This window comes from Columba livia, chromosome 12 (assembly GCF_036013475.1).
Source record: "Columba livia isolate bColLiv1 breed racing homer chromosome 12, bColLiv1.pat.W.v2, whole genome shotgun sequence".
Classification (NCBI taxonomy): domain Eukaryota; kingdom Metazoa; phylum Chordata; class Aves; order Columbiformes; family Columbidae; genus Columba; species Columba livia.
The window spans coordinates 12,573,486-12,589,703 of NC_088613.1; the positions used below are offsets into that span (position 1 = coordinate 12,573,486).

Below are 16,218 nucleotides of genomic sequence, written 5' to 3' on the forward strand. Positions count from 1 at the left end.
AATGAAACATGCAGAAGAACTCTTCAAATAAAAATAGTTTGTGCTCTTTTGAATGAAGTCAGGTAAAATCCTGTGGAACGTGTTCTAGGTAGCATGGTAGTTGTCCGATAGCTATAATGTTGCAACAGCACTTGGGGTTTCAAGCTGATAAAGCAATAAAAAAAAAAAAAGTATTTGTTTGTCTCTTGTTTCAGCATTTTTATGATGAGTATATAGATGTGTGCGGATCTTTGTGTACAGAAACCTGAAAACACACACACAGCAAAGCTGGTTGGTTACTTAAAACCCCAATAGTTCAGTACTTCACAGACCATACGGTGATTGACACTGTAGGAGTTTGGAAACAAACTTTACAATATATGGGGAAAATGATGCAGGAAAGGGCTTTTCTCATGCTGTTTCTCTGTTTGCCAGCTCTGAACGTCATCGCATCTGATGTTATATACTGAAGTCGTACGTGTACACAATGATGTTAAGCCAGCAAACATGAAAACATGGAAATAGCACGAGAAAGCCCTTTGTCCTGTCTCTGATTGCCGAAGAAATTTATCGTCTGATCTCCAGAGGGGTTTGGAAGTGACGATGAACTGTTGAAGCTGCCCTACTGAAAGGTATCAAGGGCAAGAATTTTTTAAAAAGGAAAGACAAAGAAATTTTAGTACGTTGTGCTATAGTGTTCTATAACGTAGTTTTGCTAAGAAAAAAGTAATGTGACCCATCCTTCTTCACAGTTGGCAATTATGGTAAATTTATTTTGCTTGTGTTCTTGTCCCAGATTTTTTTCCTTATTTATTTTAGTTGAAACAATTAGGAATTTTGTTTCTATAAATATATTAAAAGGGAGCAATAAATTTTATTCATACATTAAAAAGAGAATGTAAAGTTCTTTATACTCCCTGCATTTAAAAGAAAAACAAATTGTTGACACTTATAGCACCATTACACATGTTAAGAATTGTTATTTATATCTATTCCATAATATTTTTAATGATGATATTGCTGCTATGGATCATAAATAGAATTGATCAAATCACTGCTTTCTTATTTTATAGGCACAATAGTAGAGTGAAAAGTGAGTACTTTCTGCTTTCTTATCCACATTTTGTAATAAATTATCACCTTTTAAATAACCAGAAAGTATTCACTTTGAAAAATAAAATTTAGTTTGCGTTTTGCTTGCTGAAATCTAGATAACGTCTGTGTAACAGGTGCCATACATTTAACCTTTTGAAATACTTTAATAAAAAGAAAGTCATAAATCCAGTGGCTTACTTTTCAATGTGATAAAATAGGAAAGAGCATGCATACTTTTTTCACTGTTAGCCAGCACATGGGGGGCAAAAAATGGAAAATGGCCTACTGTTCCTTGTTTTCCCAAATTATTTCTCTGTATAGTTAACTTTTTTAATGATTTTTTTTTTTTTTTTACATTATAATTTTTTATTTAGCAGAGGTCATTTAAAAATAAAATTTGAATATCATAGCTTCGTTTGCAGGTTGGTTGCAAAGTCTTGTATATTGCCTCACATTTTAGGGAGTAATGCTTAATATGTATCATCTATAATATTAGAATTTCATATGCAATGCGAAAATCTCGTAGGAAGCAAAGGAGTATAAAGAACCCTGTTTTCTGCACTTATCTAAAGACATGTACTATTAGTTTGCTAGAATAAAATGAAATACACTACTTTTAACTGGGATGTATACAGTATATATGACTTTCTTTTAAAGAAAAAGTTATTAATGCTTCATGAATTAGACAACAACATGGAATTCTTACACATGACTGTATGTTTGATGTAAAGATATTTATAGGCTTGTACTTAATAATCACGTTGCCTCAGTTCTTGGACTGCAGAATGTCTACCATGACTGTTGCCTATAGTTTTCTGCACATTTGCTATCTGGCTCTTTGGAAAATGTGTATTTGGCTATTTGATCTGTAAAATAAATTCTATTAATAATGAAGTACGTATTGTAATTTAGCATATTGTATTGCATAATTATAGCTATGACTGTTACAGAAAATCTTTCATTTCTGATAATGAAGTAATTTTCTTGGGAAGAAGTTTGTGTATCTGTAAGACAGTTTTGCTATTTCTATTTATCATACCCTTGCAGCATTTGTGCTTTAAATTAAAAAGCCCAACACTTGCTGTGGTTAGACATACAGTAATGATACTTATTGACTAAATGCCATAATTCAACCAGTTGCTTTGGGTGGAAATTTCATTCCTGACATAGTTAGGAATTTCTTCAAGAAATATTGTTTAGTGTAACAAAGCTTGGTCCTGCTTATTGCTGTTACAATTGTTTGTGTAGGTGCTTTGTCGGTGGGTGATGGGAAATGTTCAGATATAATTGTTAAGAGTTAGAACTATTGGGCCTAGCAGAGATGTTTGCCAGGAAGACAGCAGGATTTCACAGGCTTGCAGTTTCTGCTTTTAATTATTTTTTAAAAATTATTATTACTATTATTGGATTTCTGATCTTATGATAACTAAGTTTGATTTCATTGATGAGAACTCATATACATAAAATTAATGTTTGATTAAGGAAAGTTCCAAATAATCTGAATGCTTACATTGAGACTTTTTTTTCTTAAACAAGGGATAGTGAGTTGAGATACTGGCCTAAGTTAACCTAACTTCAAGCATAATGTAACTAAGTCATCTCAAATGAACATATAGTTGCATGGAGTATGAAGAGAATCTTTCCTAAGTACATTTCTAAGTTAAAAGCACCACTTATGTACTTGCAGAGAAAAAATATTTTTCATGAGATTTCTATTGCTTTTAACCTAGCTGAAGGTCTACCTATTCCTAGTGTTTCACTGGCTGTATCATTCCAGTCTATCAATAAAGAATTCTAAAAGAATCTAGAATGATTTTAAACTTCAAATAAGTTAGGAGGTATGAAATAAAAGGTACATCAAGTGGTTGGATTATTGGTCCAAAGGAGTAATCTCCCTCTTCTAGTTCTCTCATGAGTCAGCACAGCCAAATATAATAACCCTCCAAATGCACTAAGGGAAAAAACCACCAACCTCATAAGTGGTTCATTTTCCCGTGTTTCCTCTGTTTTGATTGGTTTTCTTACATCTAAGTATCACTTTTAAAAAAGTAATTCTTTCATAGACTGGCATGAGACTTGTTCAGCGAGCTCGTTTCCTTCTGATGGTTAAATGGGTTCATGGAAGTCTCAGGAAAGCCTGTATGTGTACTGACCCAATATGTATGTGTGCCGAATACCAATTTCTACACTTCTCAATGATGTGAAAGCTGAATGGAGGCCAGCCAAAAAATTATGTATTTAGTTTTGTGGGGTTTTTTGGTGTTGTGCAGGTTTTTTCTTTGTGGTTTTTTTTTTTTCTCTTTTTGTCTTTTTTTTCTTCCCCCCCCCCCCCCCCCAGTTTTGAGTATTGGCATCCTGAGTCACAACTAGGTATATGTGTGTGAAAAGCAACTCTGTTGCTTGAGTGTCTTCACCTACAGAAATACTGTTTTCTGACTGCATAGAAGTCAGAGGAAATTATGAGCAAGAATCACGGAGGGTACTAAATGCTGCTTTTGAAATTGAAAACTCTTTATATTTTCTTTGGAATATCAATCATACTTTCTAAGTTATTTTATTTTACTTTAGACTGCAATTATTATTACTCAGCATCATCTCAGATTCATCCTTTACCTGGTGCACGTTGCCACCCATGTCACGAGTGCTTGCAGGTGTGTCAATAGGTAGTCCTAGAGTTTGGTTTTAGTTAGTCACAGTGCTACGTGTGGCTCAGCAAGAATAATAATTCTTTATTTGTTGCCAGTTTTGGAGTGTAAATTAATCTCATGGCTGCTTTTTGCCCTACAATGCCAGGAGCCAGAGATGGCTCTTAGATTTGCTGGTCTGCATCCTGTGTCATGTTGTCAATGCCTGGATGTTATACGGGTGTGTGTCGACCAAAGCTCAATGCCACTTGTTGTCAGACGTGCCCTGGTATCAAGTGAGTCACTCCAAGGTAAAGCTCTGGCACACAATCTGCAGTTTGTGTGAAAGCTGCCTGTCAGATCAGAAAATGTATTGGACTTTGGAGGATATCTTTAAATCCTTCTGAAGTTAATTGAGTGGAGGACTGCTGAAGGGCAGTACGGTGCTGTCAGGAACAAATCTGGTTTGTGATGTAAATACAGTTATTTTTCTAACATAAACTGTAAGCTGCAGGGTATTTTTGGTTACACATTTTCAGTGATTTCCCGTTTTACCATAAACCGTATATTTATAGTATATCTTGGTCTTCAGTATTATTTATAAAATCTTTTAAACAATTTTAATATTTTTTTGCTTTCATATTGAATTACTGTTCATTTTATGTCTTATTTCTAAAATAAATTTTGTTTGAAGATAATACTTGTATGACTTCTGGAGAAGCAGTTTTTAAATACACTTGTGGTCTTTTTGCGTAATGCATGCAAACCATCAGATCTGGACATATGCTGATATTTTTTACAGTGATTAGGAGCTGTAATTATTAAGATAACTTCACCACACATGAAGTACAGTAAAGCTTCCTAGTAATTTATCTAAAGAAATATGCTTCTCTCAAGACCTCACACTCCTTAGCAATACGTGTCTTTTTTTCTACTTTTTCTTCGAAGAAATCTGGTCTAAGCAGGAATTCTGGTCTTTTAATAATGTTTACATGTGTGTTTATACAGTGTTTATAGCTAGAGAGAGATATATATACTGCTTATATTTATTTAAATGGATTTTTTGTGCGGGTGTATGTGAAGAATGAGCATGAGGGTGTATGTACTGCAGACTTGTGCGTATCTCAGTCTCTGGTACCTCTTGCTGTGAAAGGCAGCCAAGCGCTGAGGTTTTCACTTTACCACGTTGTTTTGAGACCTGGGATGGTTGGTCTTCCCTTCTGAGAATGTACGGGGTTCTCGCTCTACTAGAAAGTGACTCTGGATAACTTGAAGGTTAGGATATGATATCCCAAGTGCAGTTTTGAATTCCAGTTATTTTTCTTTCATTATTTCACTTTTCCTCATTCCAATACTGTCTCCCACTATTCCAAAACACTATTATTTTTCTATTACACTCATTCTCTTAAATCTTGCCACTGAAAAGGTAATGAAAGTGATGTTTCTGTATTTCTCCCAAGTTGTGAGCTTCTGCTTATTTCATAAATACATGTAAATAAAATTCAGTTATTTATATTAATACAGATGGATGCTAAGTGTGTTATCAGGAACATTTCAGGGGTACGAATTTTCTGCAATCTTTATATAGGCTTTATTCTTTTGTGTTTAGTATATTTTTCATTTTTAGCAAAGTTGTTCATTAAAGCTCAACTAACTTATTTCCAATGAAAACTGAATTATGATATCAAAGATATGAGCTTTAATTTCCCATAACTGAATTGCAGCTAAGAATTATAAGCTGAATTCCAGTCTCTTTACTCAGCATAGTTTTCATCCTGTCTCTGCTTTCTGTGGCTGTCAGAGGGATGAGTCGCTCTCTGCTTGTGTTCTCTGTTTCCTTCTGGGCTGTGATGTTGTAATTGTTCTTGGTATGATCACCAGAGTCTAACATGAAATTTGAATTGAAGATCTTTCTTCAAAAGAATGCTTTGTGAGGCCCTGGTGTGTCCAGGTGGTCTTTCTTCATTCCTTCCTTTTTGTCTTGAAAATGGCTTCATTTTGAATGAGGAAAAGGAACCACGTCAGGAGGGGAAGCTATAGGAGCAGTTCTTGGCTTCTGCGCAGTCTCACTCTTGTCTCTGTCTCCATCTTCCTCTTCACTTGCAGATATTGAACAGTCTTCAGCTGTCCTGTCAGGCTTCACCAGGCATGTCTTCATCTGTTTCAGTCTTCATGTCTTCTGCACTGTATTTTAATGCATACAGTAGTACGTTCTGTTGTGTCACTATTTCTTTTGTGTTGCTCCGTATTATTATTAATGCAGAATTCATGGATATTCACACAAGTAAATCTTAAGCTAATGCTGTAAAGCAAACGTATTTGGGAGAATTTGTTTCTTTGCCAGTCAGTACTTTCAGGAAAGTGCTTGTTCCTTTTCAGCCCATTTCTGGGATCCTCTCAGAATTCTCTGAGACTAATACATTCCTATGTCAGTACAAGTATTTAATATTTCTGGATCCTCAAGTATATATAGATGTCTCAGTGGAAATCAGATCCTTGTTTTTATCAGTCCACTACTTATATGCATATATATCTGAATGAATTAGTCTTACAGATATAAATATTTTATATCTCTTCATGTGCATTTTTAGAGTAAAACCCAATCCAACACTATTTTTTCCTCGCTTGTATGGCTCATCAGCTTTTGTGTTTGTCTTTATTTTGTAAATATTTTGTTAGTTTTCATTTGGTTTCCATCTAGTTCTACTACTGAAAACACCAATAAGCTGACACAGTCACCATTGTTTTACAAAACAATGAGGGAATCAGACTTTTTCAGAAACTTACCGTGAAGGCTGGATATTAAAAGCAGATAGAAATGACAGAATAATGCTGTCGATAGCAATTGAGAAAGATGAGATTGGAGGGAAAAAATGTTCATTTGATGTTTTCTGTGTACGAGTTACGCAATGATGCAGGTATCTGTTAACTTTCAGCCACCAAGCATGATTTATTCATTCAAGTATTTTGGCTTTGAAACACTGAGCATGGATAAGACAGCACGTGCTCACTTGTGTAAGGGTTCCAACATCTGTCCTGACAATCCTCTTACAGAAAGTCTTTCTAGAATTAGGAAATGGCAACATGAGTTCTGAAATGGATATGAAAGAAACAGAGTAAATGGGGGGATGGGGGGATTGGAAGAGAATATTACATTGTTTCATTGCCCCTTTTTAACACATTAACTGCTTGAACTATTTGTTTTTATGATTCCAGATGGTAGTGAGATGCATATAAATGAATAAAATGAAATAGAACAAATCAAATGCTTGGCTGCTGTTCAAGAGCAGCTAAGGCTAAGCTTTATTAAATTCACTTGAGGATATGATAACTGTGGAATTTCATAGAATGAACTGCAGTAATCTTAATCATGAAGAACATAATTCTTCTTGAGATAGATGGGAGAATCTAAAATTTTATCAGGGAAAAAACAAAGCCCATTCGGAGCTTTATTTTCAGAGAGCATTCTCTACCTGAGTGAAATCTATACATGTGCCACAAACAGAATCAACATGCACAGTCCATTTTTACACACTGAAAGTTTTAAGGGCTTGTTCCTTCTCAGCAGCGAAGTAGAGAATACTTCAAAGAAAGTATGTTCTATGTTAAAACTCTTCCTTGTGTCATATCAAGAGGTGAAATGAAATTCCCTTGATGGAAAACTTCACAAACATGGGAGAGGATGCAGATCTTGCTTGCAATCTGTTGTGATAAAAACCTTCTGTTTGAAAGATTTTTGAAGCGTTGAGTTAGTTTAAGAGGTAACTCTAACAACTTGAATATTTGCAGAAGTAATCATTTTTTGTTTTTAGTGATGCTGTACATATACTATTTTACAGCTCTTTGGCAATTTGGTGGAAGGTATGAAATAAGCTAGACCCTCAAATTCAGTGAATGACTGAACGAATGATTGGAATGATTCAATGCTGGGTACAGGACCAGTGCAAATATTTATTGGAATTTTTAGTAATAAGAATATTTTATATGACAGGCACTTGTATCCTATTATTTGACTCGTAAGTCAATTGGAAAAGATCGGACTAGTGGCATCCTTTGATCTTGTCTTTAAAACTTCTGTGGCTTTTAATGCTGCATTAGAATGATTCAAAATAAACGTTTTAGAACAAAGAAAGGGAAAACTGTATTGAGAGGGCAGTGAACTATTTTGAATATCATATTAACATAGAGTCCAAAGTATAAACACGAGCTGTAACAGAAACTCCATCTGATTATTGTTCATTACTTACGAGTGATACTTGTCTTTACTGTTCATTATATGTGCTTATACTCAAGTTATTGAGCAATACACAAGCTCAGAGCATAGTTTAGTACAGTAAGTACAATTAGTACAATTTTTTTTAGACCAAACAAAAAGCAACATTGAAAGAGCATGGGAAATTTTATAGGAACTGATGAAACATTACATCCAGAAGTTGGGTGTTAGTAGAGTGGACATCATATGGAAATACAATTAAAAAGAATTGAAGGCAACTGCTTTTTAAGTGTTTTGATGCTATCGCTTGTGGTTGGTCTAGGTAATGTCAGACATGTCCATTTTTGTTTGTGGGGCTGAACAACATGTTCACTGTTGTCCTGTTTGAAATGGAAGTGCAAGACAGAATCTGCCTGCTTCATAAACTGAAGGTATTCACCAAAGCCACAATGCACAACTTAATTGAAGGATACCTACACTTATTCCTGAAAATAATAGTTCAATGGTCTATATAAAAAATAATGGCCAGAAAAAATCTGACATATGTCATAACAGATCGATAACCTTTTCTCCTTGTGAAATCAGCCCAAATAAAAGCTTTCAGATTTAATCAGAAGTGTTTTTCCTTTCCCTGTGTCAATCAAAACTTCCCTATTGATAATCTGAACAAAGTAAAGTTGAGAACACAAAGTCTACTTTTGTATTATTAAGATGAAAAGATTCTGCCATGATTTGATAACATTTGAGATGCAGAAGCTGTTACAGGAACATAATGAATATCAAATATATCTGCAAAAAGGAATTTTATCAAGATAAAATCCTGATGAAAAATGCCAGTTATTCTTTATTTTCCATCAGGCAGGTTTAAAGACTGCAAGTCAAGAATGTAGATCTGTATTTAATGGAGGTATTTAGTTTAGTACTCTGTGTGCTGAAATGTGAACCTTGAATTCAGTCGCTTCTCATCTGATCCACAAAATAATTTAAAAATTGGATCAGTTCTTTCATATTCAAATACAGAATATTCTATTAATTAATGAGAATTTACCAATGGATGTCACAACTTTATGGGTAAATCTGTATAACCTGTTATTTCAAAGAAGTTCTGTAGTACTTGGACTGGTTTCAATGTAACTATTTCATATACTGTTTCCAGAGGAAAAAATATCTGACTAGTCACTTTGAATTTATACACCTTGGAAGTACTAATACTAGGTGCCATGAGTGAAGAAATCAGATTGAGTACAATGAACCAAAAGTTGCCGTGACAATTTCATGTAACAGTCCATGACTGTAATAATTTTTTTTTTTTAAGATAGAAGGGGGTTATTAGTCTGGTAATTGTTTAATTGGTTTCTGTTTGTTTTTGGTTTTATCTGACGGTGTAACATCTGAATTTATTAAGAGTGTTATTCAGGACAGGGAGTGAGGAGCTGGAACAGGATGTTCCACTGCTGGTCAGAGAGGAAAAAAAAGTGATGTGATGTGAATTCCCAGCTGAAGGTACTGTAGGGATTGGGGCAGATTGTCTTACGCTGTTTCTGTCCCACGACTTGTATGTGGTTGTAGGCTTTGTGTGGATTTCTTTTCTGTAATTGTTTTTGCCTTAGCCGTAGTGTGGCTGGAGATTGGAAGAAAAAGAAAAATGGTTAGAAAAGCTTAATAGCGATTTTGTTTTTGAAAGGGAGGTACTGGTTGATCCAGCATAGATGGTGACAGCTGGATCAACCAAGAACTGTTGAAGTACAGAGACAAATGCAAACTGCAAAACCTTACAGGCAAGCACCACACCAGCTGTAACCAGAAGAGCACAGTGAGAAGGAAAAGGGAATGAATAGGATATATTGTCATAAAATTTTGAGAGGATATCCAAGACCAGATGTGTGGAAATGGAACACCCTTTCTTAGTCGGGAAATTATAGAGAAAATCCAAGAAAACTGTTGTTTGGAGTGTTGTTGAGGATGAATGGAGCTCTCTTAGTGAAGGACAGTTCTAATTCATGACTGCGTTGGTTGTACATGACGGTGTTTGTGTGAGGTACATGGACAATATTCAGGTGCAGGCGTGATCTCACTGAGGCGATGATCGTACTGAATCCTGTAGACTGGTACAAGTGAACATTTTGTGCATATTTTAGGAGGAGAAATGCTGAAAAGCGATAAGGTAATGCTTTAGGTTTTTGTGGGGCTTTTTTAGTATCTTTGGGTTATTTGATTCTCTTCTGCAAATTTAGAAGAGATTGGCTGACATGCTGAGTCAGAAAATACACTGTATCAGGCCTAGATATTCAACTGTCATGTTTGGGTAGAAGAAGCAGAGCATACGCAGCCTTATTACTCACTTTGTATTATGTAGTGCTTGATGTTGAAAACAGATATCAACATCTCGTAGTCATTTCTTACAAGTGATAATAGTTTCCGTTTTGAACGGCTATAAAGGTAGCATACGGATTATTTATTTATTTATTTATTTAAATGAAGGATTTAGATTGGAGTTCATTTTTTCTGTAGGAGTTAAAGGAAGAGAGAATCAGCTGCTATGTCTCCAGTACCTGGCACAAGCTGGAATGAATCACACTCTGTAACTATCCTCACTCTAGGTACTGTAGGAGGAAACTGGGTGGACACTTAGCTCTCAGGTAGCTAAAGCTGAGTAAGATGATTTCTGAAATCTAATACAAAAGTAATTTAAAAAACCAGGGCTCACAAAGCTGAGAACATTTTGAAGCTGTGACCTTCATTACCAGAGGCATATGATGTACTCTGAGTTAGAAGGAGCTGAGGTAATTAAATGATAGATAATGCAGAAAGCACTTTTCAAAGTGAGTTGTAGTATTGTACTCATATTCTCACCTCCGTTGACATTAAGGGTGCTAATTCCATGTATGTTGTTAGAAGTTTGAAATATTAGTGAATTTTACCATGCAAAGAGATACTAAAATCTCTGATATTTGACCTTCCTTTTGTAGACTAAACATTTTATACACTATGTTATAGGGATTTTTCTTACCTTTGAAGTAATTTTTCTTCATTACATCACTGTTGTTTGTGTATTTCTGTCAGTCTGATTTCACCTCCTTTACTCTGATATAAGCTGATAAAGATACAAACGTGTTAGTTCTGCTTTTTTATTTGAGCATTCGCGCATTATAGTAGTAGTAAATTCCTAGTATGTTTACAAAGAAAAAAGTACAAGGATCTTGGAGAATATGTATTTAATATATCAGCACATGTCTCCATATTGCCAGCAGGCAACCTGCAGTGGATCCTGGTACATTCCAGCAAGCCAAAAACTATGCCCGAGGAGAAAGTGAGAAATGTTGTCTTCTGGCGGTGTGGATAGTGAAATCACTTTCTTGTTTGCGAAGTTCACAGGTGTCAGCATGCATGTTTTTGTCTCCTTTGATAGCATCTAACCTTTGGAGAAAATGCTGGTCACTTTGCATTCTGAGGGTAGTCGCTATTGAGCTCAGTCAGTGAAGCATTGGGCAGCACAGTAAATCCTTCTGGCAACACATCCTTACAAGATGAAGTTTGTGTCACGGAGGAGAAGTGGGAGTCTCTCTCCTCGAGCTGTGTTCCTATGCTGCTACTTGGTAACTTGCAGCAAAACATTTTGGGAGAAGCAGTCCAATAGAGAACTTGTTTCCAGAAAACACTAGATATTTTGCCATATAAATACTGCTATCAAAGTTTAAATTGAGTTAATGGTTTTAAAGAGTTCATGTTCCTCCCGGATTATGCCACCAGGACTGCTTTTGGAAAAACTGGACTAAGAATGATAATTTGTCAGCATAATAATTCTGAGATGGGATGTGAATGGCGAATGTCATATTCAGTTGCCTATGTCCTCTTCCCAGAAACCTTTGGAACACTGAGCAGTACAGTTACATCTTTATGCAAAAGAGTAGGAGCTCAGTTTGCAAGTATGGGTGATAGAAAGATTGGAAGTGGACTCTTTCAGGGGGAGGATTTCATCCAAATTAAATCTAGAAACAACTAAAAAGTCACAGAAATTTTTGAAGCAGAAGAAACTTGTTGCTTTGCACAGCTTTTACTCAAGTCCAGGAATTCTGGTATCTGTTAAGCATTTCTTACATTATCCTTCCTTTGGAAGGAGTCTATGTGGGATGGAGAGGACCTAGTGATGTGGGAAAACTGAAATTAAACTCCACTGTGATACAATTCTGCCTTTTCTCAAAGTAGTCTATTGCTCTTTTACTGTTGCCAGAGACAGACATCCCAAATCTGATAAACTGCCATCCCATGTGATATTAACACATTGAGGTGTTCAGAAGGATTTCAAAGTCTAATTAGCATCTGAGAGCTGAACTATATTTTCAGTGTAAGTGGAGCTCCCATCATGTCAGCATTTACATGTGTTAGAGTAGTATCATGAAGCTGCTCTTACATTGTGATGTGTTTTCAGATTGGAGTGGTTTCAAACCTGAACCTTCCTGAGTAGTCCTCATACTGACATGCAACATTTAAAGAGTTGGGGGAAAAATCAAAACAAAACAAAAACCAAACAACAACCCCAGACTATATTTTCATCTTTTTTCTTTTCAGATAATTTGACAAAGAAATTAGTTCTGATGGCTGCATTTTAATATACTTTAAAAAAGAATTGCTGTTAGTACTGTTTATTATTTGGCTAATTTTTATTTCTTCAAGGCCACATCTTAAACTTATATTAATGGAAAATCAAAGGTACAGTTATTATTTGATGCTTCATCTCATTTGCTTTCTTCTAGTTTAGAGAAATAGCATGCTTTTATTGTATGAATAAAAGGCCAAGAAAAAAGTGCAATAATGAAGTAGAATGATATTCTGTAAAGACATCTTTGTGATACTGTACATCATATTGCATTATATTTGTACACAGCTTTGCACTGTGAGAAAACTACAAGGGAATGAAACCTCAAGAGAAGAAGCCCTATGAAATGAGAACAAACAATATCAGCATGAGGTGTCTTGCTAACCTTTAAAAATGCAATGCAGTCCCCCACAATTTTCTTTTTTCAGAAGCAATCTGCAGCTCTTCAGCAGCAAACCAATCAGCTGAGTTCTCACTCACTTTGATGTGTGAGTTGATATTGCATACAAAAAAAGATCTTCTGGAATATCGTGTTAATGGAGGTTCATTTTCATTATGTCCAGTTTTCTTTCACTATTGGATAGTTATAGGGATATCTTTTCCCCCCTCATGCCCTTCTCTAGGTTATTTTTGTTTCTTCACATCCCTGGAAATCAGTGTAGTGGTCTCTGCTACTGGCGTCTTTCATCCTATCTTGCTGTGTTAATTTTAGCCACAAAACTTTATAGGTTAAAATTTTGGAATCATCTATCCTTCACTGAACTTAGACATCTGTTTCATTTCTTTCCCCAGTGGCAAAAGGTTGCTATTGCTTTATAGGAAATGATTTGGGGTTTTTTTGAGAAACAAAGCATCTTTGCATAATCTCAAGTACTGAACAACAAACAAAGTGTCTTTTAAATGTGAGATTTATTGATCTGTTTTTGAAGAGAACTTCTGTGTTGCATTCCTGAAGGATTTTGTTGTTGTACAGTGTCCTGTTTCCCTTTTCACTTTGGAGGTCTAAATGTAAGAACATACTTGAATCTGACAGTGGGATGCAAGAAGAAACTTGTCCTGGCCTGCTCATCTGTCTGCAGTCCCATAGAGACACATAGAGCAACAATCACTAGGAGCACTATCTGTTTAGTCTTATCCCAAAATTTGTTGAAGAAAAAAGAACTTTTTATTACGAATCTTAACCAAGCTATTCACAATAGAACCAAGTGGCGGTTTGTTTGGAACAGTCTGAATTCCTACAGTCTGAGAAATACATTCATAGACTGTCTTAGTTGGGATGGATAGGAACTCGCCATTTGGAAAGCATTGCTATTAGTATGACTACATTCAGAACAGGTCTTGTGGCTTAGCAGTCTTCAGTCTTCATTACCTGTATTTCCATATGAAGGATACTGTAAGCTTTTTGAAAAAAAGTTCAGAGTAATCACTATTGCAAATTGTCAACCAATTGTTACGCATAGTAGAGACTAATCTTACTTGTTATTCATTATTTAAAGGAATTGTATCATTTCAGAAACCTGAGTATTCTTAGGTGGCCAGCAGAAAGATTTTAAGTTGAAACAATTTTCTTTAATTATCCTTCAACAATTCACAGTTTAAGAAAAATTGCCCTTTTAGCAAAATGAATATAATGAACCACTCTAAAGAGCTCAGGGTATATACTGTATAGGAGTATCACTTAAAAAAATATCTCCCTAAATAAAATGTCTTTAAAACTTTTAAGGATTTTTTTGTTGTTGTTTTTGCTTTGTACAACAGTTAATAAAACCCTGTAAATGCAGCAGCATGTGATGGAACCTCTTAAAGAGAGCAACATTGATTGACGGGTGTTGGTATTAAGTAGTAGGAGAATTTTCCCAGCAGATGGGACACATTAATTAGAGGGAAACCAAGAGCAAAACCTAGAAAGCATCCGAGACTGGGTTAGATATGTACCAACTTACTATGCTTAAAGAGAATCTTCTCAATTAACTGTATAGTGTAAATGATGCTCCGTGAGATGATGGATCTCTACTCTGGTTTGACCTGGAAAAAGTGACGGTAACTGGAGAATGGGCAAGATATCTTTGTGCAGGATGTTTTCTCATACAGACATTCAAAACAGACTTTATCTCCCTGGAAAGAAAAGGTTATAAGCTTTGGAAATATGACTGATTTTACTACTTGTTCCTACAGCTGTACTAATAATTCATTATATTTGTCTTTACCCCTGTCAGGAGTAAATGTCTCTTTGGAGATTTGGACTAGGAGTTAACATGTAAGACTAACAACCTTACTGCTCTTACCTGTTGTGGTTACATACATCCTGAATCTCCACCTGGCTAAAGAAATGAAGTGTTTGAAGATGTCATGGTAGAAACTGTTTCACTTACATTCTGCTACTGATTGATCTGTAATCCCTCATTTCCATATTATAGCACTCTGCATCTAAATGCCTACAAAGGAAGAACACTGGGAATCCTGCAGTTCTGTATTTTTTAAAGTTTAGTCTGAATAATGATTAGGCAAACCTGACTTGGACTGTTTAAAATTGTATTGTCCTTAAATGCCATACAAAAGCATCCTGCTAAAGGACAGGCTAGAGAATCTGAAACTGTTTCTGACTACAAGCCCTTTGTCACAACCATCTAGAAGCCAAATCCAAGGCCTTGTCTTTTTTGCCGAATGTTTCTTGCTTGAATTAACCTATAGACAGAAGCACTCCTAAGGTAAAAGCACAGAAAAAGGGCATTTTAGTTGGAAAGTGAGGTGAGGTCAAGCATATGCTGCAGCATGTTGCTGACTAGGCCTGACTTCCATCACAATAACACAAAAGAGTATTGTCATCTCACCTGTGGTGTTTTGTTGTAGTTGTTACGTCATGGTTTTAGTTTTGTTTTTTTCTTTTCCACAGAGCTGGAATTTCTCATGCAAATGAACTGTTCAACAGTAATAACTTTTTTAGCAACAAAATTACTTTAGAAATGTACATTCATTTTGTGATTACTCCACTCTATTCAGGAAGAGGCTTTGGCTGAACAATTTGCTTGGCTTCACTGGTCGGTATGAGATTCCAATCAGATAATTTCTGAAGTCTTTAAGCTTTAAAATATTGTAACAATAATGACTTCAGTAATGATTAATTTTATGTGCCTCTCATCCTTTGTAACAGGATCAAATGTACCAAACTTTTGCAATCTGGCAAGAAGCTTCTTAATTCTTCTAATTCTCTCAGCTCTACTACTTGTAATAAGGATAATGTATAATCGTTATATTTTTACATCAGTTAAAATAGTCATAAGAAATAAATCCAATTCAATATTTTATAGATTATCTAGGCAATTGAGTAACCTAGGTTCAGTAAAATACAAAAGCAGTTTCCACAAATATTTCTGATTATCTTCTAAAATACTCTGAACTGAGATACTGATTTGTGTGTTTGTATGCCAGGTTTCTTCACTCCTCCTGCTGTAATGAAAGTAATTAAAAAGAGAACAAAATGGTGATTTGACAATTTATGGACATTAAAGACCATTTTCCATCTGTGGAACTGCAGATAATGGTGTAAAAATATAAACGCATCGAGTTATTTAGTATGTAAGATATAGCTGAAGTATAAAAAAATGACTACAATACTTATAATTTGAGAATCAAAATCAAGACAAAGGCAGTTGGAGCTTCTTTGGTGAACAGAGTGGGGAAAAAAATCTTATGGCAATGAAAATAAGGAT

At 35.3% G+C, this 16,218-nt stretch overlaps 1 protein-coding gene across 5 annotated transcripts in view; it reads left to right on the plus strand.

Moving 5' to 3' along the window:
- Positions 1-16,218, plus strand: part of PCDH11X (protocadherin 11 X-linked) — a 461,528-nt gene that overhangs the window by 76,711 nt on the left and 368,599 nt on the right. Inside the window, exon 5 of one of the 5 annotated variants that reach the window (XM_021295032.2) lies at positions 415-1,968. The exons of the other annotated variants lie outside the window; for them this stretch is intronic. Coding sequence (XP_021150707.1) covers positions 415-420 — 6 coding nt within the window. The 3' untranslated portion in view covers positions 421-1,968. Of the gene's footprint in view, positions 1-414; positions 1,969-16,218 lie in introns of those variants that run through there. 5 annotated transcript variants of the gene reach the window in all.